General features: G+C 40.7%; 3 protein-coding genes across 8 annotated transcripts; 2 read left to right on the top strand and 1 right to left on the bottom strand.

The window, feature by feature from the left end:
- Window positions 1–1,227: 1,227 nt before the first annotated feature.
- Window positions 1,228–9,335, top strand: LOC146573815 (cadherin-like protein 26). Of its 2 annotated transcripts, none has more exons than XM_085273231.1 (21): window positions 1,228–1,315; window positions 1,730–1,852; window positions 2,209–2,358; window positions 2,762–2,915; window positions 3,649–3,812; window positions 4,172–4,303; window positions 5,326–5,508; window positions 5,661–5,977; window positions 6,062–6,204; window positions 6,275–6,499; window positions 6,601–6,822; window positions 6,920–7,041; window positions 7,122–7,226; window positions 7,379–7,465; window positions 7,551–7,598; window positions 7,677–7,760; window positions 7,908–8,111; window positions 8,218–8,289; window positions 8,370–8,417; window positions 8,498–8,584; window positions 8,671–9,335. In XM_085273231.1, exons 1-21 carry the CDS (start codon window positions 1,295–1,297, stop codon window positions 8,890–8,892), a joined length of 2,913 nt encoding a protein of 970 aa, XP_085129357.1. In that variant the 5' UTR covers window positions 1,228–1,294; the 3' UTR covers window positions 8,893–9,335. The 2 variants fall into 2 exon arrangements, with proteins under 2 accessions (XP_085129357.1, XP_085129356.1); XM_085273230.1 differs by having other exon boundaries at window positions 7,122–7,286.
- A 12-nt stretch (window positions 9,336–9,347) lies between these two features.
- On the bottom strand, window positions 9,348–11,837 carry LOC146573814 (protein LSM14 homolog B-like). 3 transcript variants are annotated; one of them, XM_085273235.1, is made up of 8 exons: window positions 11,349–11,818; window positions 11,061–11,224; window positions 10,821–10,950; window positions 10,516–10,698; window positions 10,332–10,409; window positions 9,946–10,083; window positions 9,741–9,864; window positions 9,348–9,653 (listed from the first exon to the last, which is right to left on the bottom strand). In XM_085273235.1, exons 1-8 carry the CDS (start codon window positions 11,470–11,472, stop codon window positions 9,497–9,499), a joined length of 1,098 nt encoding a protein of 365 aa, XP_085129361.1. In that variant the 5' UTR covers window positions 11,473–11,818; the 3' UTR covers window positions 9,348–9,496. The 3 variants fall into 3 exon arrangements, with proteins under 3 accessions (XP_085129361.1, XP_085129363.1, XP_085129362.1); XM_085273237.1 differs by having other exon boundaries at window positions 9,490–9,653; window positions 9,950–10,083; window positions 11,349–11,831; XM_085273236.1 differs by lacking the exon at window positions 9,348–9,653 and having other exon boundaries at window positions 9,682–9,864; window positions 9,950–10,083; window positions 11,349–11,837.
- A 1,630-nt stretch (window positions 11,838–13,467) lies between these two features.
- On the top strand, window positions 13,468–26,846 carry taf4a (TAF4A RNA polymerase II, TATA box binding protein (TBP)-associated factor). 3 transcript variants are annotated; one of them, XM_085273234.1, is made up of 16 exons: window positions 13,468–14,051; window positions 14,382–15,296; window positions 15,569–15,702; window positions 15,951–16,070; window positions 17,205–17,294; window positions 18,894–19,016; window positions 19,345–19,434; window positions 19,563–19,775; window positions 20,707–20,848; window positions 20,974–21,076; window positions 21,339–21,508; window positions 22,312–22,442; window positions 22,567–22,692; window positions 22,885–22,941; window positions 23,033–23,155; window positions 25,457–26,846. In XM_085273234.1, exons 2-16 carry the CDS (start codon window positions 14,519–14,521, stop codon window positions 25,619–25,621), a joined length of 2,565 nt encoding a protein of 854 aa, XP_085129360.1. In that variant the 5' UTR covers window positions 13,468–14,051; window positions 14,382–14,518; the 3' UTR covers window positions 25,622–26,846. The 3 variants fall into 3 exon arrangements, with proteins under 3 accessions (XP_085129360.1, XP_085129359.1, XP_085129358.1); XM_085273233.1 differs by lacking the exon at window positions 13,468–14,051 and adding an exon at window positions 14,056–14,139; XM_085273232.1 differs by lacking the exon at window positions 13,468–14,051 and adding an exon at window positions 14,060–14,236.
- The last annotated feature ends 238 nt before the right edge of the window (window positions 26,847–27,084 follow it).

Below are 27,084 nucleotides of genomic sequence, written 5' to 3'. Positions count from 1 at the left end.
AAAGAAAAAAACGATTAGTTTTCCATGCAGCGCCTTCACTGTCTGCAACAATATATATATAAAAAGGGTAAACCACTCTAAAATACAATAAATACATGAGGTGCCTACTGAGACAGTAAAATAAAACACATAAACAAAACAACAATATCGACAGCCGTCAAAATAAGCTTCAGCTCTTCCCTGTCAAAGTACATCAGTCTAAAATAAATTAAAATACATTGATGTATCGGGACCTCAGCCCGGCAGCCAGAAATCCACCCAGGCAAAGCAGCTTGGCACAAGTTCAAGTCCACACCCTAAGTATTGGCCTGTGGTGGTGGAGTTCACTACACATTTCTCCACAGGAGTAACTGTGGAAGGCTAGAAGTCTGTAGAGCTCCGGAACCCACATGACTACCAGTTGTCAGGTTTAATAAAAATTTCCACTGTTAGTCATGGATTGGCCTCCCTACAGCCCAGCATTATTGAAGGAGTGCGGCATCATCTTGACAGAGAGAAAAACAACATTGAAAGAAGAGCTTTGAATAATCTTCAAGAAGCCTGGAGAACTATTCCTGAGGACTAGTAAAAAAAAAAATTACAAGAAATCTTAACTAGACTCTGTTGAAAAATAAAAGTGGTCATAACAAATATTGACTTTCAAGCTGTTTAGCATTGTACAAACTCTTTTGTTTTTGCTTTTTGTCGAGGATCGCTAATTGGCAGGAAGGAGATGGACCCAAAATGCATGCACAGTATAAACAAGACTTAATCTCAAAAAGCAGCTTTAATGATGAGCTCTTACAAAATAACTGCAGGTTACAAACAAAGAATCCAACACAATGAAACTTCTACAAAACACACAGAACAAGGAGAAGCACAGACATGAGGGAGCATGGGACAACGGACAAGTGGAAAATGAGACAAAAACACACCATATAACAAGGGAAGAGGACACAGGTGGGAGGACGGCTAAACACAGACCATGAGAGTAGGAAGGTAGAACTAAATACAAAGCACACATAACAAACCTATCGTCAAACTAAAGCAGTCAAGGAACTAAAGGCACAAAACACGGGTTCTATTCGTTAGACTGAGTTTGTCCTATTTTGATTTCCAGCTGTCAGTCACAGCTGGTTCCATGGAAAGGCAGGTAAACAGACACACACGCAAACATAGAAACACGCGTGCGCGCACACACGCGCGTACAAAAACAGGATTTTACGGTTGCATATGTGGGTGTGGAAAGAAGGCTGGGCTTGCTGACTGAAGTCAGTCCTTACTCACTCTGAGCTGACTGCAGTGAACAAAGGTCATGCGCTACTTCTTTTTATTGGTACGTAGCAATTACTTTTGTATTCCTTTGACTTTTCCTTTGTCAGACATGCTAATTATGTGCGCAAATACTGCGTGCCCTAATGGATCTCTTCATCTGTCGTATCACATGGCTACGAAAGGCAAAATTCTTGAAAACGTTTTCTGAAATTGCCTAAAATGGAGTTAATGTTTTGTTTTCAGCGATACAAATCTGGGACTTCCTTTTGAACAGGTTCATTTCTCTTATCACGCTATACTCGGAAAGCCTTTGCATATCTGCAGAAATGCGTGTGTGCGCACCTTATCAAAACTGGTTTACCAACTATGCATCAGTGAGCTTTTAAGAAGTTCATTACCCCAGACACATAAATTATAACTTCACCGTAAGCCCATCCCCTAACATTCCTGCTTTGACTGACTGTTTGCCCTCCAGGTTTATTGTTTATCAGGTGCTAGAAGCTCAGAGCTGCTGAGCCGTCACAGGAGGGAATGGACTACTGACTCGTTTGAGCTTGAGGAGGGTTATCCAGGGCCATTCCCATATGAGTTGGGCAAGGTGAGAAATTTAACCGGAAAGTGTCCATTTCCAAATTTCATAAACTGAAAGACTTTAAAATGACAGAAAAAAACAAACTTTTATGTATAGGTTTTTACGTTTCAAATGTACTTTTTGTGGAATATAAATGCACAGTGAATTTAATTTTAAGGTGAACTTTTTTAATGTAGCTACCAAAAAACTAATACTAATAATGCAAAAATAATCAGTTAATTGATTAAAGCTGATTTAACACCTGCATTCCTTTGATACTTGCACGTTTCTTTATTTAACCATGCCCAGGTTCATAGCAATAAAATCATTTAAAATCACAAAACGGACGTTTACGTATGCAAACATTTGCTGTTGTGTTGTAGGTGAATATTGATAGGCAAAATCGACTAACCTTCCAACTCTATGGAGAAGGGGTGGATGAGGTGCCGATGGGAGTCATCTCCATTGACAAAGAGTCTGGCATGTTGTACGTCCACAAGGCTGTGGACTATGAGGAGTGGCAAAAACTTGAGGTTAGAATCAACACTCACTAAACGCCAACATGTAGTGATCCCACAGTCTTTCTGTTCATGTACAAATTATTCATAGTGACAGTGAACACCTGTTATTGTGGAGTAGTTACTATTAATGAGAGTGCATATTAAGCATGCTCATGCTTATTGTCAACCAACAGTTTTTACACTTTACGTTTCTGTCAGCATATTGTCAGAAGCTTTACCTGATTTCATACTAGAAATGTCAAATTTTGTTACTTTGGTTGCATAAAAAAGGCTGAAAAAAAATCTTTAAAAATTATTTTAACTTCTTGTCACAGAACTTTACCACTTAATGATAATCTTTCCATGTCATAGATCACAATATTTACTATTTATTTTCTATTGTAACTAAGTCTTCATGGTATCATTTGATGTCTAGCTAATATGTGAGGCCAGAAAGATGGACGTGTCAACTGACACCAGACAGGTTACCAGGTTACGACTTGAGATTTTCATAAAGGACATCAATGACAACCCACCACGCTTTGAGAATACTCTGTATGAGACTACTGTTGATCAGGAAAACACACAAGGTAAAAAAAAATAATAATAATAATATATATGTACATATAATTATTTGATCCCCGCTAGTTCTGTAAGTTGGCTCACTTACAAATGAATACATTTTTTTTTATCATAGTTTCATTTTAATGGTGAGAGACAGAATGGCACGTCGTTTTTTTACTGCTTCCATTGCTGAACAATTGCATCACCACTTGTTACCATCTCAACAAGGTGTCGGGGACATGAATGGGCTTGTAGTCCATTCCAGCCCACCTCCATGGGGCAAGAGTGGACTACAAGCCCATTCTTGTCTCGATATCCTTTGACAGCTCTTTGGTCTTGCCTGTGGTGGTGGAGAGGTTGGAATGAAAGAAAATGACTCTGAGGATAGGTGTACTTCATATACATAGCAGGCTGAGATTAGGAGGATCTGTAATTGATTGATTGATTGGAATCTGTGTGCCTACAACTTTTAATGTGATGTGTTTTTTCTGGATTTTTGGTAGATATTCTGTCTCTTTCCACTAAAATAAAACTACATTAGAAATGAAAAGAGGCTCTTCATTTCTAATGTAGTGAGCAAAGTTAAATTAGCAGCAGGGGATCAAATAATTATTTCCCCCACTGTGTCTGTGTGAGTCATGTCTGTGTGTTTATCTATCTAGCCCTGTGTGTGTGTGTCTGTGTGTGTGTGCTTCTTCCTTTGAATTGAATTAAACACTGAGTATTACATATGCTCCTTAACTGTTTATTTCCCGACAGGCTCCAATCTTTTGAAAGTGCACGCTACTGACATAGACGAGAGCGGAACACTAAACTCAACCTTCCACTATGAAATCAAATCTGTGTCTCCAATTGTTAGAGACACTGAAGTCTTCGTTGATGAGTCTGGATACATTTCATTCAAAGGATGTTTAAATCATGAGGTAAGAGACTCTTTTGTTGATATGTCAGGAGCACGAAACATTTTAAAGATGAGTAAGGAGAACGATTTGGCTAGTTCTTTACTTGAGTAAGTAAAACTTACGGAGCTATTTATGCAGATGCGCATGCTCACTTTGAGCAGCAACAGATTCTTTGCAAATATCACAAAGGTTACAAATGTTTCCTTATTATAAAAAAAACCCATTCGTGTAATACAAAAAAACACCCGTAAGCTTTGTGCATAATGGTCTAACTACTGTAGGAGCCACTGTCTAGGATACACTATGATCTATGTATCCTATGAATACATTGTTATGCTATTAGCCTATTAATGTAAAACTCTCCATTTGCTTTTGTTAAGGTGGCTGAGAAGTTTACATTAACGGTGGAGGCCAAAGACCACGGTGAAGTAGTCAGCCTGTCCAGTTCAACCACTGTTGTAATTCATGTACGGGATGGCAACAACCACCTTCCAGTCATCAGCGGTCAAACGGTAGGCAGTCAGTTGGTGTTGCAAACTCCAAACAGCACCAGTTTCAGGAGTTTCACACCTGTAACCTGATACCTAAGTGTAGTGTATACAGAATAGAAGGCAAGACACCCTGGTGGTTCGTCAAACATAAATATAAACTCATATTTATACTGCATTCACAATGAGTTTACGTTTTAAAGGTGCAGTCAGTAATTTTTTATGTTTTATAATAGAAAAAAATGATATTATTCTCATTAATATATAGATTATTGTCTATTTATGCCAAATTAATACTTTCTCATAAACTCATATTTAATCCATTAAAATGCATAGAAGCAGATTTGCTTATTGTGAAAGCTGTGAAAGCTCACTCAGTTTCCCTCTAATAAACAGTTTGAGTGCATTTTCACATCATATGAGACTTTATTCACTAAGTGTCAGAGTACAAGTTACATTCACTTTAAAGAAAGTTTCACTAACGCTGCTAACAGTAGCTAATGAATGCTAATAGCATCACTTAGCGACAGAAAACACCAGCGTATCTGAACATTTCACCTCAGCCTGGCTGTCATTGGACAGAAGAGAGCTTCTCTTCTCACTAACTCATATGGAACTCTTACCCAACATCGACATCTAAGCTAAACTGTGAACTCACAGCCTTCCACAGATATGGAAAAACTCTGGGGTGTATTCAGATCTGCTCCAAAGGGAAGGAGAAAGTTGCTGGACTAAATTTAATGATTATGGACTTGAATTGGGAAGGATAATAAAACAGAACTTAAGTGACTGCGATCTACTAACATCAAGCAATCACAGTTTTACACAGTATTACTTTAATAAAATTGTGTAGTTGGCTTGCTCCATACTTTACATAACCACCAAATCATTATTTTATAAAATCATATCTGCTTGTGAATAGACCACACTGACTCTATAATTGCATAAATTATAACAGACACATAAGAAAAAATGTATACTTAAAATTGTGTATTAGCAATGGGAAATTCTTCTACAGGTTTATACACTCTGTATTCAAACTACAGGGCGCTGGTAAAGTGAAGGAGCTTGAGACTGGGGTCTCTCCTCTGAGGCTGCACGTGACAGACAAAGACACCCCCCACACCTCTGCATGGAGAGCCAGGTACACCATACATGGTGACGAGAGAGAGAACTTCAAGATACTAACAGACTTAGAGACTAATGATGGGATCCTGACAGTAGTTGAAGTAAGTGGTGTTTGACTGCATGCTATACATTACAATGACACCCACAGCTTTTTAAAAAATTTATTATCCTCTTATATAATGATGCTGACAATATTTTTTGAATTTCATAAATGATAATTTACTGATTTTGCAACTCTGTTGTATAATTTCAGCCTTTAGACTTTGAGAATGGGGCGCAGAGGGAGCTGCTGATCTCAGTGGAAAACGAGGCACCATATTACTCCTGTGAAGTAAAAGAGAGGACGCCCTCAGGCCTCTGGAAAGTTGACACCATTAAAGGCCATGATCCCTCTGGTGCAGCTGAACCTCAGTCTGTGAAAGTCACCATTGATGTGGAGGATACCAATGACCCTCCTAAATTCAGCATGACGGTGAAAGAGGTCGTGGTGATGGAGAACGTACCCGCTGGAACCTGGGTGGATAAAGTGACAGCTGTGGATCCTGACTCCAGTTATTCCAAAGAGTTTGTGTAAGCGATTTATTTGATTAAACATTTCTGAACGTTGATCTGAAGCTGTTCAGTTCTGTCTAAGTGCACTGAATCTGTCCACAGGTACAAGGTAGGAAATGATCCTGCTGGCTGGGTGACGGTGGATCCCCTCACAGGAAACATCACAATGATAAAGACGCCCGACAGAGAATCTCCACACGTTGTTAACGGCACCTACACCATCTTAGTGTATGCAGTTGACAAAGGTAAACACACACTCTGACTTTTAAAACACAAACAGCTTTTTTTGTACTACATTTCTTGCATCTTGGACAGGTATACCACCAATGACAGGAACAGCTACACTACATATCCATGTGTGGGACCAGAATGACAACGTGCCACAGCTAACAGTGGACAGCCTGGATGTGTGTGTGTCTGATGCCCCCACAACCACCAACATCAAGGCCTTTGACCCAGATGAAGCCCCTTATGGAGGGCCTTTCACTTTTGAACTGTTGGGAAATGTTGAAGGAAAATGGAGACTGAATCCTGGTTATGGTAGAAACATCCTTCATGTATTTAGTGACATATTACAGAAAAACAAGCACAAAAGCCAGAACTCCTAAAGTATCCTATCATTTTGTGATCTCTTCTTCAAGGTTACACAGCTGGTCTGGTGAAGGAGCCCGGTGTGTCCTATGGTCAACACACAATTCATCTAAAGATCTCCGACATGCAGGGAGCATTTAAAGTTTACAACCTCAGTGTGACTGCATGTGGCTGCACTTTGACACCAAACTGTCGAATTCGCCAGAAATCTGAAATAAACATTGGCCCTTATGCTTTATGCATAATAATTTGTTCACTCTTACTTCTTCTGTGTAAGAAACACACCGTTTACTTTAGTGTAGGAGAACTGTGATATGTGTGCTAACATCTCTAAGAACCCAGTATAAGTTTTATTTTACTCTTTGACAGTTCTGCTGCTGCTGGCTCTCAGCATCTCGTCCAAAAGAGAGTTTATCACTATGGAGCCTGAAGATTGTTCAGGAGGAATCCTCCTCCAATCAAACACTGAGGCACCAGGAGACAACTGCGAGGTCACTGTTTAGAAACATTTGCATCCATGCCAAAGACCCATTTAAAGGGAAATATCAATAAACCATTTCTCTTTCTTTAGATTCCTGTCACTATTATGGAAGAACCAGTTTGTATGGAGCAATATAATCAATCTAATTTCCATATTCCACTGAATGGGATGAGAAATGGGAGATATTCAGCAAGGGTGGGTATGAATGAAGTTCAGACTTTTGGCAGTTTTCGGAGTTTACGCTCACAAGCTAGGGTAGGTCATTCTTCCATGGAGCATGTACTTTTGTAAAAGCATCTCAGAATCCTCTATAGATCACCTCCTGCTCTTGTCATCCTTTTGAACAGGATTTTACACAGAGGTCCATCCACCCACGCTTTGGGGATTTCAGAAGAGAAAGCCAATACAGCCAATACAGCTACACTGGGAACCAGGTTGTACACACCCACAGAAGATTGAGGATGACTTACAAATGGATCTTAAAATAATAACTATATATTTTTGTTCTTTAAATCTCAGTCAAACTGGAATTCTCCAATAACCACTGGCTTTGACAGCAGCCATCAGGTAGAACACCAGAGATTTGTGTTTGTAATCTTTCACTTTGAAATCAGAGATAAAGAAATGTGAACCTTTTGTGTGCAGTTTGAAGACATGAGCAATATGAACGTCCTCCAAACACAAACCGTGAGCTGTGCTACGGAGTCTAATGACATGCAGGTTCATCAGGTTGGTAGTCTCTTAAGTATGTCACATCTCCTATGCTGCATTATTTTAAAAAAAATTAATAAAAATGTATGAGCATGTACCATTAAAAAACAAATCACTTCAGGCATATTTGTATTTGCTTTTGACATGTTCCGCTTTTTACAAAAGCTAACCTCTCTGCGGGAGAAAGAAGGGGACTTGCTAGACGATGAGCTTCACATCTATTCAGAGCTAGACTCAGACACCATCCCAGAGCTGGAGGCAATCAGTATTTCTGAAGAGGGCTCATTTCAGGACACACTGGAAGATCTGGGTCCAAAGTTTCACCAACTGGCTTCTATATGCATGACAGTCAAGGACTCACAACCTAAGGTAGGTCATTCTTCCATGGAGCATGCACTTTTGTAAATGCATCCCTCAAAGTGTGAACAGATTCCTCTATAGATCACCTCCTGGTCTTGTCACCCTTTCCCAACAGGAAATCCACTCACCATGTGAGAATTTAAGAAGAGAAAGCCTGTCCTACCAACACAGCTACCCTCAGAACCAGGTTGTACACACCCATAGAAGATCAAGGATGTCTTACAAATGGATCTTAAAATATTAAATGGTTTCTTTTTCAAATTTCAGTCAGACGGGAATTCTCCAATAACCACTGGCTATGACAGCAGCCATCAGGTAGAACACCAGAGATTTGTGTTTGTAATCTTTTACTTTGAAATCAGAGATGAAGAAATGTGTGAACTTTCTTTATGCAGTTTGATGATATGGGCAACATGAACGTCCTCCAATCACAAAACATGAGCTGTGCTACGGAGTCCATTGAACTCATGCCAGTTCGTCAGGTTGGTAGTCTTTAGTCCATTATGCTGCATTATTTAAAAATAAAAATAATCACTGCTGGCACATTTGCATGTGCCACCTTTTACAGAAGACAACCTCACTCCCAGAGAAAAAAGGGGACTTCGACAGAGACCTTCACATCGACGCACAGGAGGGGGACTCCGATGCCATCTCAGAGCTGAATAGGATCAGTATTTCTGAAGGTGGTTCATATCAGGACACACTGGAAGATCTGGGCCCAAAGTGCCACCAACTCACTTCTATTTGCAGCCCAACACAACGACAGGACTCAAGATATTACGACATGTAGTAAACATTTCTGCTCCAAGTGTGAGGAAGAACATTCAATTCCTATATTCTATTAGGAGGAGAGACTAAAGGGTTTGTGGCGACAACTTCTGCAGGAGAAATGCTACAAGAGAGCCATATTGTTAATCACATATTTATTACTGTGCCACATGCGTCTTCAGTTTTTATATCAAACTGGGGAAAGAAAAAAAGAAAAAAAAACACAAACCCAAAACAAGCAAAAGCCAAAACAAACCACAAAAGTACAGTTGTCCATTTTGACAAACCTGTCTTCAGAACCCATTTGGATTACATTTGAACAGCCAAGTATGTGTAACTTTATACAAACACAAAAAAAAAAACGACAAATTCCACATCGCATGTTTCAAACTAAGTAACAATATTGCTTTTTTTTTTTTTTTTTTTAAGTGCACAGTTGCTGGATTAAAAGAAACTGCTCTCCCATTTCATGTAAGGATCCAAAATACAAATTTGCATTTGGGATAAACAAAAAACAAAACAAAAATCTTCACCGAGTGCTGTTGCAGAGGTTTGAACTCAAGGAGGTTCCTCTTAAACAAGTCAAAAACTACAGTATGTACAACAGTTTAACAAAAGGAAATCCTTCACACTCTGCCACTACCAACTTTTGGAAGCGCTCGCTGCTCAGTGGCGTTCAGCCCTCTGCGTCCACGCCCCCTGAATCCTCTGCCTCTCAGGAAGCGACCAGGAACTCCAAATGTTTCTATGTTCAACTTTTTCTCCTCAGCCCAGGTGGTCCTCCTAAAACGCACAGTTTTTTGTAGGGTGGGAGTAAGTATATTACAGAGCTTCACAAAACAAATATTACAAATAAACTGTTTAGGTCACCTGGGCTTGAGGTCTGATGAGACGTTATCAAAGAAACACTTGGCTTTGTCATAGTACTTATCTCTGAGAGGCTCCTCCTCCTGTTCAGGAGGGCTATCCTGGGTCTCCCAAGACTCCTTATCAACTGCAAAATACATGTATATACTCAGCTCAGTTTCTGTCACCTCAAATAAAACTGAATTGATTGGTGATCTTTAAAACATACCAACATTTTGCTTCGTAAGATCTTTAAACTGAGCATTTGCACTTTCAAAATCAAAATCTGACTCAAATGCCAAAGTTGAAGCCTTTGTGTTTTTCACTATTAGTTGGCCTCTGCTTCTGTTCCTGGACCTGCGGCTGCCTGCAAATAAGCATTTAGAGGGGAAGGGGAAATTTACACACACACACACACACACACGTTAAAACTGGTTCTCAAACCAGTTCATCTAGTATGAGACATTTCATTTTGTAATTTAATGCTTCCAGGCAGATGGGCAAAATTTGGTTTTATAAATATAATTGCAGTTAATTTTCATGCAGAAAGAGTCAAGCAAACCTACTGCCATTCAGGAATTAGCAGCTCACAATGCACATTTTAAATGTGGATACCTTGTCTCTGCCTTAGTTTCTGGTTTCCTGTATTTTGGCCTTCAGCTGAGGCAGCACTTGGCTGAGATGGTGCCTGTCCTAAAATGATATATGATAATCTTTCTTTTTATCGTGGTGGACTTAAAAGCAGTGCAATGAAGTCAACTGATGTTAAAGTAAATGTTCACTGTTAAAGTCCACTTACTGGTGGGTATATTCTCTTTTTGAACCTGGGCACCAGCCTGTCCAGACCGCTGAACTGGACGCACCAGCGGTTTGTTCTGTGGCTGGGTTGTAGTCTTTCCCTTTTTCTGTGCAGCACTGACCATAGGCATGGTCTGGACAGCCTGTTCAACCATAGGGGCTCTTCTGGCTTGGCCTGAAAGTCCTAGAATTGAGAGGGCACAAAGAAGCCTAGTGGTGCAAGACCATTTTCCATGCTGGAAACCCAGATTTACACAAACATAAATATATAACAAATCCTCTGTTATATTGAGAAGAACTCTGTACCTAGTCCCAGTGCTGCACTGTACTGCTGGTTGAGTAGAGAGCTAGCAGCCAGCTGATTGTAGGTGGGCATCATGTCTCTGTAAGGACTCCAGCGTGGGTGATACATTGCAGAGGAGCTGCCAATTGATGACTGATCCCACAACAATAAAGACAAAAATGAACTTTTGCAAAACTTTCTATCAATTTCAAATAAATCTACAGTGAGGAAAAAATTAAGTTGAATCTCCTTCACCTACTCACCTGAACAATAGCAGGGTCCCGAGGAAGTCCATGGTGTGGTTTTGGTGGCTCAGACACAGTAATATCTTTTATGTCACTGCCCCTGAAGATTATGAATTCATAAACTTCATCTTTGGGTGGCACTGGTCTAACTGTGTGCCGGTCTTCAGTGCCGTAAGATTTAACTGGGAAAATATATGTTGAAGTGACATAAAGCAAGTCAGCTGTTTTTTAAACTGCAGCAAATTTTGTTTAAGACTTAACTGAGAAACACAGCCTCGAGCCACATCTTGTAAAGCATCAACCTACCTTTTGCTAAAGCAACTGTGGACCTGTCTGTGTCCACAGAAGACAAAATGCCCTCATAACGAATCTGTGCCTTGGATATTAAACTTATTTTACTGCCAATGTAAGGAGTTCCTCCGGCACTCATGCTTGCAGTAAAAATATGCTTTCAGCTCAAACTTCACCTACAGAGTGAGAAGCCACGCCACACACACCTTAACTAATCCACAGTGTGCATGATGGAAAGCACCTGTGCACTTTATAAGATTGGCAGGGCTGCACCTCTTTGCGGCTGTGTGTAAAACGGGGGTAGTTTCTTTACTCAGTCGGCATACACCGCTAGTTACAAAAGCAAGAGCGTGGAGTTAAACTAAGTAAAACTGGAAGCGGGCTTACTGGTGTTAAACGCTAAGCCCAAACAGATCTGAGGTGTCCACTAACAAACTCACCAGCAGCTAGTGGTTAAAAATTTGTTTTGCTGTCGTTATGGTATAGGACAGGATCGTTTAACTTCAATAAACATACACATCAGGGGTAGGGGAACTCCAGGCCTTGAGGGCCAGTGTCCTGCAGGTTTTAGCTATCACCCTGGGTCAACAAACCTGAATCAAATGATTAGTTCATTACCAGGCCTCTGGAGAACTTCCAAGACATGCTGATAAGGTAATTTAGCCATTTAAATCAGCTGTGTTGAATCAAGGACACATCTAAAACCTGCAGGACACCGGCCCTTGAGGCCTGGAGTTCCCAACCCCTGATATACATACTAATATATACCAGCTTACTGGCCACTTTGATAGGTACATCTGTTCAACTAATTTCATGGCTGCATCCTAATGAATTTAGGCATGTAAACATGGTCAAAATGACCTACTGATGTTCAAGTGGCTTTGAACGTAGCATGGTTGGTGGTGCTGGAGTGTGGCCTGATCTGGGATTTTCCCTCACAACTATCTCCAGGATTTACAGGGAATGGTCTGCAAAGAGAAAATAGCCAGTTGGTGGCAGTCCTCTGAGAAAAAACAAAAAGGAAGAAACCAAAAAACGCCTTGGTGATCCTAGCGGTCAGAGGTGAATGGCCAGACTGCTTTGAGCTGATGGGATGGCAACAGTAACTCAAATAACCACTCATTGCAATTAGAGTATGCAGAAGAGTGCATGTACAACACACCTCAAACCTCGAAGGGGATGGGCTACAGCAGCAGATGACCACACCGGATGCCACTCCTGTAAACTAAGAACAAAAAACTGAGGCTAGAATACACACACTACAAGTGGACAATGAAAAACTGCGAAAAAAAAACATTGCATGAGGCTCAGTTTCTGCTGCACCATGAATCCATCTAGCCTTGTAGTTGTTTCTGCTGGTGTACTGGTGTGGGGGATATTTTTTGGCACACTTTGGGTCTCTTAGTACCAGTTGAGCATGTTTTTTACAGACTACCTGAATATCATTATTTACCATGTCCATTCCCTTATGATCACATACTGAAGGTATAGTCTTCTAATGGTTCCAGCAGGATAAGAAACTGCTTAAAGCTCAAATAATCTCAAACTAGTTTCTTAAACATTACAATGGGTTCATTGGTCTCAGATTGCCTCCACAGTCACCAGATCCCAACCCAATACATGACATCTGGGATGTGCTGGAGTGGGAGCTTCACAGTGTGGATGTGCAGTCTGCAAATCTGCAGTGACTTTGTGACGCTACATCAATATGGGCCCAAAGCCTGAAGAATGTTTCCAGCACCATGTTCAATCTGTGCCACAAAGAATTTGACAACTCTGAAGGTAAAAACAGGGTCGAACCCAGAACAAGCAAGGTGTTCCTAATAATGGTGATTGTATACGACATGTAATTTATCAAACTGAAAAATATATAAATAAAACTATATAACATTACTCCAGCTGCTTACAAATAATTAAAAATATTTTTTTTTTCTTTTGGAGGTCAGAACAAAATTTAAAATAAAACATTTAGACTGTATTAAAATATTAAAAGGAAAAATATTATTTTTTATAAATTATTCTCCCTTTTAAATTTTGGAGCAACTTAAATCCTTAAAAACAACAACAACAAAACAAACAAAAAACCCCACGAAACGTGGAAATAATTATCATGTTTGAGTCATTGTGAGTTTGCTGCCAAAGTTGCTGAATAATTTTTGGAAAGGAAAACGGCTGCACGTCTGGATCTTTATTTCAACACAAAAATGAAAGCAAAACACACTTTGCTCTTTCGCTGGCATTCATAGCAGTCGGTACGCTTAAAAAAAACAAAAAAAAGAAGTTCTAAATCCCATGACCGGCTGACTGCACTGTACATTTCCTCTCTAAAGCAGGGTGGGGCGCCCTCAAACGCCTCATCATAACAGCAACTTCACTCGGCTATAACACTGCAGCCATCTTGCACAGCGCACCGAGCGCGAATAACCTGTTAAATTCGGTTTGTTAGCTTGTCGCAAACCCAATTATTCTTCTACCAAACGACACATATTGAAATTCTTCAGCCGAATAGTTATCGTGTTAGTGTAAACACATCGCTGACAGTGTAACATTTGACGAAAACAGATTATCTCCGATACGATGTTGTTCCGTCTCGAGCAGCCCCTGGAATGACAGCTGAAGCCATTGGTACCGCCTTTTACACGTGGAGCAGCCAATCACAGCTCTCAGAAGTCCCTGCTCGGAGACTTTTAGCTGTTGCGCGCAAGCGCACGTCAGTCGGTAAGTACCTCACTTTTCACAAGCTCGCAAGAGTGTGAAGATGGCGGTTGGCTCTGGCCCGCTGGAAGAGCTCTTGTTACTCACAGGGGTGAATAAAGCGGTAGTTTGTCATTCTGCACGTTCTGTAGTCTCACAACTGTCGTTCTTGTGTCACAACAACCACTGGGTTAGGGACGAGGCTGCCGGTAATTACATGGCTATAGTTCCGGGACAAGGGGGTAGCTCGAGCTAATGCCCAGCTGGGACTTGGTCAAGACGATTGCTAAAGCAGGTACGCTGTAAACTACTAATGTTGTTTTTCTCTTTGTCTCTCCTACTGTAAACGGAAAGCGATCGCCGGAGCTGACAGAGAAAAGCAGCAACTGTGACATAGTCTTGCCCCATTGCATTCAAGATTGTTTGTGCGCCTTGTTAAACAAGTTGAAGTGCGGGGGGTCTCTACATAACGAGCTCCCCATGGTTCAGCTATGGACGCATCGACGGCCAGCACGGACTCCAACACGGGACACGACCCTGGCAAAACACCTGTCGTTAGTAGCGGCGTAACTTTTCTCCCTAATCATCAGGGGAAAGTGGGCTCATACTCGGCGCAGACTTTCAATGGGAGCCAAACTATGAACTCTCACAATTCAGGAAACGCTGCCACTCTCAGGGGGACGATAGTGACAAGTGGCACTGGTAGCAGCAGCAGCGCTGCGATATCTGTCACAGCTGTCAACAGTGGACCAGTGTTGTCAAAAGGGCTGGCCGGTGTCACAATGCCCCCCTCTTCAAACAGTGTAATTCAGACCCCGCTCATGAACTCTCAGAGCGTTGTGGCTTCAGCTCAGCCTGTGAGCCAAGCAACGGGACCCACTGTGACACTCGTCAGGACGCCTATGCAAACCGTTGGGTCGGGTGCAGTTTTGAATGGAAACAATAGCGCGAGCCCTTCTGTGGCGGCCAGTGCATCGAGTCAGACAGGTATCGGCATGCAAACTCCACTTTTAAACAACGGCCAGCCTTCCAGCTCTGTGGCCATCAGCGCGGGGACGCACATCATCAAGGCAGAGCCACCCACAACAATAACAGAGTCGGCACCGCAGCCTACTGTCACTCCCGGCGCCGTCACCGTTCCCCGGACTTCTGCGGCGGCAGCTGCCGCTACTGGCGGAATCCGAGCTCTGGCACCTCAGATGCTGGCCCCAAGGCTACCCCAGGCTACACCGGGGCAACCCAGTATCCATAACATCCAGCTTCCACCGGGTGAGTGGAGTTAGTTGATAAGGCATTTGTTTCACACTTAACTGAGTCACCAGTTTAGTTCCTTTTTTGTCTTTCTGAACGATTGCAACAATGTTATCCCAGGACAGTATATATAGTACTTGCGTGCCCTCAGACTTACTACGAGAAGCACACTGAAGTCTTTAAGTCACACTAATTTGCTCATTTGTTATTTGCTGGTTACTGTTATTATGTTGATGTTTATAGTATGTTATTTTCTGTTTTCTTTTTTCTCTTTTTTTGACGGGTGTCAGGAATGGTGCTTGTACGGAGTGACAGTGGGCAGCTGCTGATGATTCCTCAGCAGGCTTTGGCCCAGATGCAAGCCCAGGCGCAGGGAGACCTGGCACCTCGGGCCACTACACCAACGAATGTGCCTCCAGGCCAGGTAAGAACATCATTTTCACAACAATTATCTTTCACTTCATATTAGTGACTCAGGCCACGTTCAGCCTGCACACAGTTGATGAAAACACCTGTTGAGCAGACTATTGGATTGCATAACTTGCAGTACATGGGGAGCAGCATTGTGGATCTTATTATTGGTCTTAAGCCTTGTAAAGCTGCAAGATTCATGCATTTTAACTTTTTATAGACTTGGATGTTGCTCGTCAACTTTTGCTTTTTGCCACTTAGGCTCCTGGAAACACTGTTATCAGCAGACAAGTGACACCCAGCACCATCATCCGACCAGGCGGTCCAGCTCCTGCATCACTGACTGCAACCACTACTCTTCACAGACCACCTATCCTTCAGGTCGGTTGGCAGCAAAACATATTTGATTTCTGATGTGACTGCTTTGCAGTATTTTCTTTGTAATAGCGTGTGAGCTAGAGACACGAAATAATATTCAGAGCATGATATTTTCAGGCACATAGGCCATACAATGGAAACCTACTTAAGTTACAGTGTTTTGAGAATCGTCTGTTTGTTGTGTATAGGGAATGCTTTTAAACCCCCCAATTGCTTTTTAATTAGAAGTTATTGTGTTTATACAAAATGCGAACAATTTATGTTATGGATTTTACTTTTAGATGTCTATATGCAAGATTTAGTTTACTTAATTGCTACTTTATGCCAGAATGACTGCTATTAAGTCAATATTATATTGGGTGTAAAAGCAGTTAGAAAGCACAATTCTAGTAGTTTGGCTTAATGTTTACTTTCATGGACTGTTATACAAATGCTACTGCAGGACTGTTTTTCAGTGGTCACGTTGAGCTTTAATAGAGAAAAAAGAGGGAAAAATATCAAGTCATTTCTCTTAAGTGCATTTGAGTCAGAGTGTGAAGTCTTTTTTTCTTATTTTAATGATTACAGCTGTTTCACTGGCAAACACGAATCTACAAATGTGACATTTGCTTATTACTCACTTTATTAAGTTTAAGAGAAATGACTTCTGTACTAGGATTACTGTCATTTTACCTTCAGCTTTGTCGTTTCGCTTCCATCTATGTGGGATGATGTACAGTGAGGTTGCTCACCAGTTATAACCAGTTATCACACTGAGTTAGTCATGCATGGCATTGGGAAATCTGGCACTTGTGGACCTTGTTCGACCTGGGAAGTTATGTGTTAACACACGCAGAAATATCTCTGCAAATTCTAAACTAGTAATGAACGACAAAAAAAGAACAATGGTTATTGGTGTCCAGACTTTCAGTAATATCTTAGTGAAGCAGCAAACTGAAATTATTCTTTTAAGGAAGAGCGCCCAGCTGAGACGCTGCAAGAGAAGTGCACCTGTTTCCTTATATAAACCTGAAGATTGAATGATTTACTTGAGCAACTGTGAAATGGCTTTAAATCTCATACTGTTCTCTAATGATGCAAATAGCTGTCTTTGAAACAGTTCAGCAATCCAAATGACATAACTTTATCCTTTTTCAGAGCTCAGTTGGGGCAGCAGTACCCGGAATGACCTCTAGGACAGTGAGCCAAACAGCTGGGACCACAGTTACCTCAGTAGCATTCAGTAAAGTGAGTTGTGTCAATTGCAATAGATCGAATGGAGTTGGATGACTGTGCTTTGCTGTGTATTGTAGAGTTTATAATACTTCATGTGATGCATTTACTCTATTAGACATATAATTACTGCAAAGGTCTTGAGTCATCCCTCATTTCTTTATCTTTTGCTTACAAGGCGCCAGATTTTCTTGTCATTTTTCAAGTGGTCTTCAGCAATAGTTCTTGAGGCTTTCTGAGGGTCTTTCAAAGTTTTTCTTTGGACATTGTCTGCTTTTCACTCATTCCAGTCCTTGGACTTAATCATTTTAAGAGGGAAATGTTTTCTTCTTCTTTTTTTAAGCCACTTAACACTGATTTATAAACCATTCAAGGATTTTTAAAAAGCACCTAACTCAATGGATGAACCAGTGTTTTGTCTATACATAACACACAACCTGACAAAGAACTGATTTTAAATTGTATATTTGGGCATTTTTTTACTAGCAGCTTGCCACGGAAATACATCATTTCTTCCCAGTTCTTTTAGTTGACTCTAGAAAAAATGTCAAAGATCAGAAAAGTTTGACAGGCATAAAATAGTACTTTAACAGCAACAAGGTGATTCCCAGAACGGTAGCTTACAGCTTACCTGAACTTAAAAACCAGACATACGGTGTAGTGTGCCCTAAAAAAACGTCTGGAAACTGGACAAGTGGAGGACAAAAGAGTGGCAGCACTAAGCCATGCTCTCAACTTTGTGGGAACAGTTTCAAAATGACTGCGCATCAGTGTACAAAGCAAGGTCCATAAAGACATGGATGAGTGAGTTTGGTGTGGACAAACTTGACTGCCCTGCACAGAGTCCTGACCTCAACCTAACAGAACACCTTTGGGATGAATTAGAACAGAGACTGAGCCAGGACTTCTTGTCCAACATTAATGACCTCACAAATCCACTTTTGGAAAAAAGTCAAAAATGTCCATAATTCTCCTAAACTTTGTGGAAAGTCTTCTCTGAAGAGTTAAAGCTGCTATAGCTGCATATTAAACTCTATAGATTAGGAATGGGATATCATTCTGGTTCATATGCATGTGAAGACCTTTGGCAATTTAGTGTATGTCAAATTTGTGAGGTTTTATGGAGTCATGAATCAAAATTTTAGGTTTAATTTGTCATCAATATATACTCGGCGTGATAATAATCCCAGAGTATACCTGGATAGAGGAACACTTGGAACCATCAGTCATGGCCTCTCCAGAGCTTGGAGGTTTACATTATTAAAGCAGTGTGGGATCATCTCTACAGAACAGAACAAAAAGCCAACATTCAAAGAAGCGGAGAACTATTCCTGAAGACTACTTAAGAGTTGACAAGAAAGCTTACCTTAGAGTTCAGGCTGTGTTGAAGAATAAAAGGCGGTCATTCCAAATATTGAATTTCCACATTTTAATAAATCACAGCACACATTTTCCTGGCAAAATGTAAAGAAATGAGGACTAAAGAAAAGACGACTTGCACATTATTGTAGTGTATTTTTAAATTTTTTTTTAAAGTTACTGTGGTGTATAACAGAATGTTGTTGTTTTTTTTAAATTGGGTTTAACTGGGTTTTTCTGTTTCCTTTTTGGCAGGAGACAATTGAGAATGTGAAAAAATGCAAGAACTTCCTCTCCACACTGATCAAGCTGGCATCCAGTGGAAAGCAATCCACAGAAACTGCAGCCACTGTTAGGGAGCTGGTCAAGGATCTGCTAGTGAGTAAACCTGAGGCTCTCTCCACACTGATATCATTACAAAATGCATCATAAGCTTTTTAAATAGAGAGAAACACCCACTAGTATGAGATTCATTTTCTAAGAGAAGCAGGCAGGCAGGAGGGGATAGGATGGGTTTGATGTGGGTGCACATCAAACACATACATACCACCTATGTATACAACTCAAAAAAGAGAAAGAGAGACCTTTTGGAAGTGATTCTGAATGTATTTTTTGTGTAAAAACTCCTGGATTGTGTTTTAGATTGGACGCACAGACGGTACAGTCACCCACATTCAGCTGTCATTATGTTATTGTGTTTTATTAGGAGGGCAAACTGGAAGCTGAAGAGTTCACCAGCAGATTGTACAAAGAGCTCAACTCCTCACCCCAACCTTATCTTGTGCCTTTCCTCAAGGTAAGTATAATTATTGCATCTTTTTACAGTGACCATTAAAATGCGAGGCTTTGTGTGTGCATTTCCTTTAAGTTTGTACATAAGGGTATTGTAAGGGTAATATTTGTCCAACTGTCTTCATTTTTTAGAGAAGCCTCCCAGCTTTGAGGCAGCTCACCCCAGACTCAGCAGCTTTCATCCAGCAGAGTCAGCTCGCCCAGCCAGCCTCAGGTTCAGTCTCCTCCACCTCTACCACTCCTACTACAGTGGTCCTCGGTAGCCCAGCCCCTCGCCTTCCTACACCAGTCAGTAGGCCCCTGCTCCAGCCAGGCATTAACAAACCAGGACAAATGCCCTCACTGGTAAGTAAAATTCATTTAGATGTTGACTCAGGTAGCTCTTGTTCCAGTTAGATGTTACAAGATGTTTAATTGACGTTACACCTCACTGAATAAATGCTGCGTTCTTTCTGTAGAGCATTGAAACTGAAACCTCTACACACAGAAATGATGTTTTCTTGACTTCTGAATTCTTGCTTATTCTGCTCCAAAAAGTCTTTGAAGTAATATTGATACTTATTAGATGAGGTGCTAATTAGCAGACGATCTTAAAATCTGGCATTCCACCTATTTAAATCGGGAGAAGACCTCATTTAGCTGTTTAGTATCACTGTGTTCACCAAAAGAAAAGAGTTGTTTAAGGAATAAAGGACCAAAGCATTGCCAAGCATGGTGAAGATAAAGGCTAAAAAAGTCTCCAAGCATCTGATCACTGCTGACTTGCACACATCATATTTAATGGCTATTTGGTTATTGATGTTGTAGTGCACCAATGAATGAACTGGGCAGAAAGGTGGGAGAAGCCACCCAGTAAATCTGAGAGAATTCTGCATAGTTTACTCAGACTAGCAGCAGAGTAATGTAGAAGTCTCATCTAGAACGGTTTCAGAAATTCTACACTACAAAATATTCAATATGTCTGTGAAGGTTCTCAGTCATCCAGGTCATGGTAACCTAAGAAGCTTGGAAAGAAAAGCGACTGGACTTCTTTAAGACATTTCTTGAAGACGTTTTTCCTCTCATGAAACTAAAGAAACTTCTCAGATGAGAGGTTAAACGTCTTCAAGAAATGTCTTAAAAAAGTCCAGTCAGTCACCACTGCTACATTAGGCTTTATCTAACAGATGTGTGAAATAAAAATGAGATGGCAAGAAGTTCTGAAGGAGTTTCACTATTTACTTAATAACAATAATACAGCGTACAATATAATACTTTTCAACTTTTACCCTTTCAGGTTCTCCAGCCTCAGCAGCAAAGAGCACTTCTGAGACCTCAGGTAACCTTTCCGACAACCCCCGTGATGACTCTCAGGAATCAGGCCCCTAGTCACATCGTGCTGGGACAGCAGCAGGTCCACCTTAAGGAGCTACAACCAGGTGAGGATGTCAGTCTAACAACACTTCTGAATGTGTGTATTTGTGCATGTGCACCTTTTATTGGGTGATTCGCAGTATTTGTTTTTTTGTGAGTCAATGTACTTAATCTGTTTTGTTCCTGCTAGTTCCCCTGAGGCCAGAGGGGCCGCCTGGTTCTAAACAAGTCCTTGTTGCAGCCTTGACCCCAGCTCAAAAAAACAAGCTCAAAGAGGCGGGTGGTACTTTCAAGTAAGTGACATTTAAATGAGTCCTTCTAGTTTTGTTTGTTATCAACAAAAGGTTTACATGAAAGATGAAAACCAGCAACTATAGTTAAGTAATAATTAAAGGCTTAAGTAAATGTCAATGCATCTTTTCATTGCTTCAAAAACTCTAGCTGGCTCTAAACGGGATTAAAAATTGAATTGATAGTTTTGAAGTCTTAGTATTGTGCGCCATATTTCATGAATGAATTTCATGATGAATTTTTTTACTTGCTGTCTATTGACAGAGATGATGATGACATCAATGACGTAGCCTCCATGGCCGGAGTGAACCTGTCAGAAGAGAGCGCCAATATCCTCGCCACCAATTCCATTACAGTGGGAGCGGTGACGCATTCCTGTAAGGACGAAGCGTTTCTCTCCTGTGCCGTACTGCAGAGGAAAATGCTTGAGATCGGTGAGACACTACAGGTTTCTCAAGTGATGCTGACATTCTTTGAGCTGTCCACCACATTGGATGTAATACAAGTGCCATTTGCAAACGAAAAATGTGCATTCCCTGAGTGGTTTGCAAGTATTTCCTGGAAGGTTGACAATGGTCACAAGCAGGGTGCTGCACTAAAATCTTTCTTATGATAAGCTACTAGAACGCCAAAAATGCCTGAAGTTTGCCGACTTGTCTGCAAATACTTTCTAAGTACTAGTCAAGCAGACTAGACAATGTTCTCCTTCAAAGTAAAAGGTTTGCCTTTGTGTTGGAGCCAACATTTCCAGTTACTTTCCACAGTTATACTGTAGCTCGGAAAGTAGCTGGAAAGTGTTGCGTGGAAGTCTGCTAGTGACCAAAGTAACTGCAAGGTTTTTGCCATCTTGTGAGGTAAATGGTGAATGGTCCGGTTCTTATATAGAGCTTTTCTATTCTACCAGAACACTCAAAGCGCTTTCTGTTGAGCGAATCATTGTCAGGAGTCATTGAATGGTCTCTAGGGGCTTTAGCACTAGATTTCCCAGGTACAATCAACCTCGAGCAACAACTTTCATCCCGTCTTTTTCCCTCACAATGGATGGCTACCAGATGGTCACCCACCACTGTGGGTGTTACTGCGGCCTTATTCACTTTATCCTACACTGTAACTATCAACGTCCAAAATGGAAGACAAGATAAAGTCACGTGGTTTAGCACTCAGATGCCTGCAAAATCCAATACGACGTTTGTTGTTTTATGAGCCTCATAACACTGTTGTGGTTTTTCTGCTCCAGGTAGGAGGTATGGTGTAACAGAACTCGGTCCTGAGGTGGTGAACTACGTCTCGCACGCTGCTCAACAGCATCTTCAGAACCTACTTGAAAAAGTCTCCCAAGTAGCCCAGCAGAAAAACATCACTTTCAAGGTTTGTAGCCGCAAAATGTTTTTCCATTTGGTTTTAATGTCCAAATGATAGGTATGTCTTGCAGTAAATGAGTTGGAACACAGCCTATTTAATATAAAATCTTAACACCTCTTTCACTTGGCAGGAGGATAACAACCATGAGCAGAGCAGCGATGTTCGTACTCAGCTGAAATTCTTCGAGCAGTTGGACCAGTTAGAGAAACAACGAAAAGAGGAGCAGGAGAGAGAGATCCTCCTGAAGGCAGCTAAGGTACAGCATCGCTGACAGATATCAGTATATTTTGTCTACAGGCTTACATTGATGTTGAATGGATCTCAGTGCTTGCACCACGTGGTCTTAGGTGTTTTTTTTGTTGTTGTTGTTTTTCCCTGCGTGCAATGCGTTCTTAGTTAGTTTTTTTTTCTTTGTTTAATTTGTTGCATCTTTCTTGTGTTTCTGCAGTCTCGAGCTCGGCAAGAGGATCCAGAACAGCTGCGTCTCAAGCAGAAGGCAAAAGAGGTACAATAAAAAGACGACTGTCCACAAAGTTTGTTTCCCTATATTTATGTAGTGTATGATGAATTTGCGTGTGTGTGTTTGTGTTGTATAGATGCAACAGCAGGAGTTGGCTCAAATGAGGCAAAGGGAGGCCAACCTGACAGCTCTGGCAGCCATTGGCCCCAGGAAGAAGAAGAGGAATCTGGAATCACCGTCCTCTTCTGCTTCAGCCGAGGTGACATAAAACAAGAAAATCTCTTTTGTCTTTTTCATTTGCACAGATTTAGCAAGGTGTTGAAAACATTTCTCAAAGGTTTTGGGCCATAATGACAGGATAGCATCACATAGTTAGTGCAGGTTTGTGAGCACATCTGGGATGTGAAGTTCACGTTCAATCACATGTACAGTTCTACTGTATCTTCCCGTTCAACCTGACAACATGCCCGGTGTGGGGGGAAAGAGACCAGTGTCTGTGCAGAAGTCCAGACGTGTGTGCGTGCATCTGTGCACATGCGTTGGTTATATCTGGGGGTGCAAGATCAAACTGTGGCTTGGTAGATTTAATTTATTATCAATCTCAGAATAATGATATTAAAAATGACATTAATTTATTGCATGAGTTGGGAAATTAGATCATTGATTGATTAGAGAGCCATCACCAGTCACGACCCTAGTATACAGTGATTGTAAAGGGGAGGACGTGGTGTTTAAATGATGGTCAGTTGGGGCCCTAAGTGTTCCAAGAAAATATCCCCACTCCATTTCACCACCAGCAGTCTGAATTGTTGCTAGAAAGCTGGATGGATCCATGCTTTCCTGTTGTTCGTACCAAATTCCGACCCTACTATTTGAATGATATCTTTTCAATTTTTTGTTGTCCAGTTTTGGTGAGGCTGGGTGAACTGTAGCCTCAGTTTCCTGTTCTTAACTAACAGGCGTGGCACCCGTGTGCGCTTCCGCTGCTGCAGCCCATCTAGATCGAGGTTCAGTATATTGTGCTTTCAGAGATGATTGTCTACATACCTTGATTGTAACTTGTACTTATTTAAGTTACTGTTGCCTTCCTATAAGCTCAAAGCAGTGTGGCTATTCTTCTCTGGCAGCAACAATTTTTGTCCAGAGGACTGCCTGGTAGAAACCCCAGAGATGGTTGTTTTGGAAAATTCCAGAAGATCAGTTTCTGAAATACTCAGAGCAGCAGCCTGTCTGTCAGAGTTCAAAGTCAATTCAGTCGCATTTCATCCCCACTCAGATTCTCAGTTTGAATCTGAGCAGGTCATTTTGACCACGTCCACTTTCCTAACGCACTGCGTTACTGCCACATGATTGGCTGATTTAATAGTTGTGTTAGCAAGTAGTTGAACAGGTGTACTTAATGAAGTGGCCAGTGGGCAGACTTGTAAATGTGATGAATAGTTATAAATTAAACTATGTGTGTATAAATGTGTGCATAAATTTATTAATGTGTGTATAAATACCTGTCAGAAAGTCGTCGTGGATGTTTATCTGACAGCCTCCTTAATAACAGACCGTGACATCTTGAGTTTATGTAGAACTTTGGTTTACTTCCTTGTGGAGGGCAGTATTTGCTACGGTGCTTGAACAAAAAGAGAACAGAGGACCGCACGACTCAATGGCACAGACGTTATGTAGAAAGGTTGGATATGTCATAGCTGGTGCCAGATGGATAGCGTATTACCTTGTGTTCAGATTCCACTGGGTGCATTAAGAAGATTTGCTTCTCCTGATTTTTTTTTTCTGCATAATATATTTGTCATAAAGAAATGGCTAACATTGGCAATAACTGTCCATTTTTCTCCCCGGAGATCGCTAGAGCCAGACAAAGTTAATTTGGTGACAGGCTGTCACTGAGAGTCCACTCTAGCCTGACAAAAACCTGCTAGCAGTTATCTGAGCACTGCTGAGAAAGTAACAGAATAAGACCTGTCATTAAATCAGCCAGAGCATTACACTCATGCACAATGTCAACTGATAGATCACATGTAAACAGGTCACTAGATAAATTCATTTAAGACAATGGAACAGCCACTGTTGTTTCTCACACTGTGACTAGTGCTTCCTTATGCTTCCTGCACACAGGGTTTTTCTCTAAAACCTTCCAGCCTGATCTAATTGAGGGAAAAAGTTCTAAAATTTTAACTAAGTGCCAACATCTCAGTCCTTGAGAAAGTGGTTTATCCTATCATCATTTCTTTACTTTGTGTCTGTTTACTTTGATCTCTCTTATATTGTCAGTGCCTTACAGTACACGATTACACCTTTTTTTTTTTTCAGTCAAAAAGTTTAAAAAAAGTCTATTTCTTCTGGTTAATTTCAGAATCTTGCAATAAACTTCTCTCCTTTGTTTAATCTGCTTATATTATATTGGTTAACATTATTATTTAACTGAGAAAAGCTTAAAAAATATCCAGATAAATGTGAACACGTGCAAACCCATTCAGTCATTAAACTCTGCTGCCGCCAGTAACAGATGTCACACGCTCCCTTTCTTATGCCCCTCTCCCTTATCTTGCAGGGATCGGGAACAGGTCCCTCTCTGTCTGGTGGGCCTGCTTCATCAGGCTCCAGACCCACACGGCAGCGCATCACGCGCGTCAATCTCAGGGACCTGCTCTTCTGTTTGGAGAATGAGAGATTTACCAGTCGCTCCCATTTCCTCTACAAGGGCTTTCTCAAATAGGCTTGATGTCAAAGAGGAGAGGTGAGGAGGAGGAGGGGGCGGGCAGGAGACAATGAAGTGTATGGAGAGACCAACAGCTCCCACCACAGAGAGGGAGCATAAGAGACTCTTGTATGTGAAGAGGAGGAGAAAAGGCGACCTGGCACATTATAAGGTTTATCAGATACACCTGATTACCTGAAATACAATAGTAGCCATATTGGATGGCCTCTCTACCTCCCTCCTCATATAATGCCTATTTCCTTTCAGAGCAGTCACTGACCGAGACCCTTTTTATTTAATCTTTTGTCATGATGGTGCAAAAAAAAGAATATGTTTTAAGAAGAAGTTTTTTTTGTATGAGTAAATGAAATATTGTACAATTATGCACTGTAACATAGTACAGTTTATTTTCTAAACGTTTGTATGCATATTAGGCTTGAAAGCAATGAAATCATTTGTTTTATTAGACACACCAAGAAATTTTATTGATGATTGATTTTTATGTGTTGGTTTCTGCAGAATTAGTTTGAACTCCAAACTGTGTAACCTACTGAGTTGCCTTCCTATGTATAAGCCATACAGCCATCCCTAAGCAATCAAGCCCCGGTGTTACTAATGAAGCCGTAGCTCACTCAATATCTGTCAACTTTACTTGATTTTTTTTCCCTCCACTGTATTTATTTACTAAACTCATGGTTAAATTAATGTCTAGTTATTTATTTAATTTCATGTCACACCTCATTTGCTTCATGTAGCTTAAATTCCAAACAAAATGTGCATTTAGGACATGTTAAAAATTAGTGTATAGCTTTCAGTGTGTGAAGGCCAGGGGTGCTCTTTGTTTTCTTTTTCTTGTTTTGAATCTGCAAATGTTACTTTTAAAATTAGTTCTATATGTATTGATTTCTAAAACGTAGATTTCTGAAGGCTTTTAACCTGTATTGCTATACCAAACATACATCTACCTGAAACTCTATTTTTGTAGTTGCCCACCAACACATTTTTACTCTTCTAATGGTGACTGACAGTGTTCTCCAATCATTTCTTTACCTGCTTTTATTTTGGTGTGCTACTGGACAGCCCCTTAGGATTTTGGTATCAATGACTTCAAAAACTGGAGTTTCTTCCTGTATATTTGTAAATGGTACACCTAGTTTTACACATGGTTTTGTATAGAATTGAGAATTTATGCATACAGCAGTAAGAAAATCACATTTTCTCTATTAAAAAGTTTGAATAAATAATGATTTTACAGTAATCGATGTGGTTGCGTCTTTAAAGTGATTTCTGAGAGTCATAAATCATAATTTTCTTATGTACTTTTTTTTGTAGGGCACTAGGGGGCAGCATTGCATTATTGGAACTGGCTATACACAGGGTTTGGTAGTGATATTTCTGAGCTAAATGCCTTTAATTCCTTCTTACTCTACCTGTTCACAGATAATTCTACTTAATCCTCTAACATCTGTAAAGCCACATGT

Source organism: Mchenga conophoros, linkage group LG5 (assembly GCF_057382185.1).
Source record: "Mchenga conophoros isolate Kocher_MC1m ecotype Shallow Benthic linkage group LG5, M_conophoros_male_GT1.1, whole genome shotgun sequence".
NCBI lineage: Eukaryota > Metazoa > Chordata > Actinopteri > Cichliformes > Cichlidae > Mchenga > Mchenga conophoros.
This window is presented reverse-complemented; position numbering and strand designations above follow the sequence as displayed.

What these genes read in the sequence shown, in the direction of transcription:
- LOC146573815 (XM_085273230.1), top strand. Translation starts at nt 1,295, where the DNA reads ATGCGCTACTTCTTTTTATTG. An exon ending in GCTTTGACAGCAGCCATCAG is followed by an intron (nt 7,599 to 7,676) that starts GTAGAACACCAG and finishes TTTTGTGTGCAG; the next exon opens with TTTGAAGACATGAGCAATAT. An exon ending in TCAAGGACTCACAACCTAAG is followed by an intron (nt 8,112 to 8,217) that starts GTAGGTCATTCT and finishes CTTTCCCAACAG; the next exon opens with GAAATCCACTCACCATGTGA.
- LOC146573814 (XM_085273235.1), bottom strand. Translation starts at nt 11,472, where the DNA reads ATGAGTGCCGGAGGAACTCCTTACATTGGCAGTAAAATAAGTTTAATA. An exon ending in CAGTGCAGCACTGGGACTAG is followed by an intron (nt 10,699 to 10,820) that starts GTACAGAGTTCT and finishes TCTCAATTCTAG; the next exon opens with GACTTTCAGGCCAAGCCAGA. An exon ending in AAAAGAGAATATACCCACCA is followed by an intron (nt 10,410 to 10,515) that starts GTAAGTGGACTT and finishes ATATCATTTTAG; the next exon opens with GACAGGCACCATCTCAGCCA.
- taf4a (XM_085273234.1), top strand. Translation starts at nt 14,519, where the DNA reads ATGGACGCATCGACGGCCAGCACGGACTCCAACACGGGACACGACCCT. An exon ending in AGAAAAACATCACTTTCAAG is followed by an intron (nt 22,443 to 22,566) that starts GTTTGTAGCCGC and finishes TTCACTTGGCAG; the next exon opens with GAGGATAACAACCATGAGCA. An exon ending in CCTCTTCTGCTTCAGCCGAG is followed by an intron (nt 23,156 to 25,456) that starts GTGACATAAAAC and finishes CTTATCTTGCAG; the next exon opens with GGATCGGGAACAGGTCCCTC.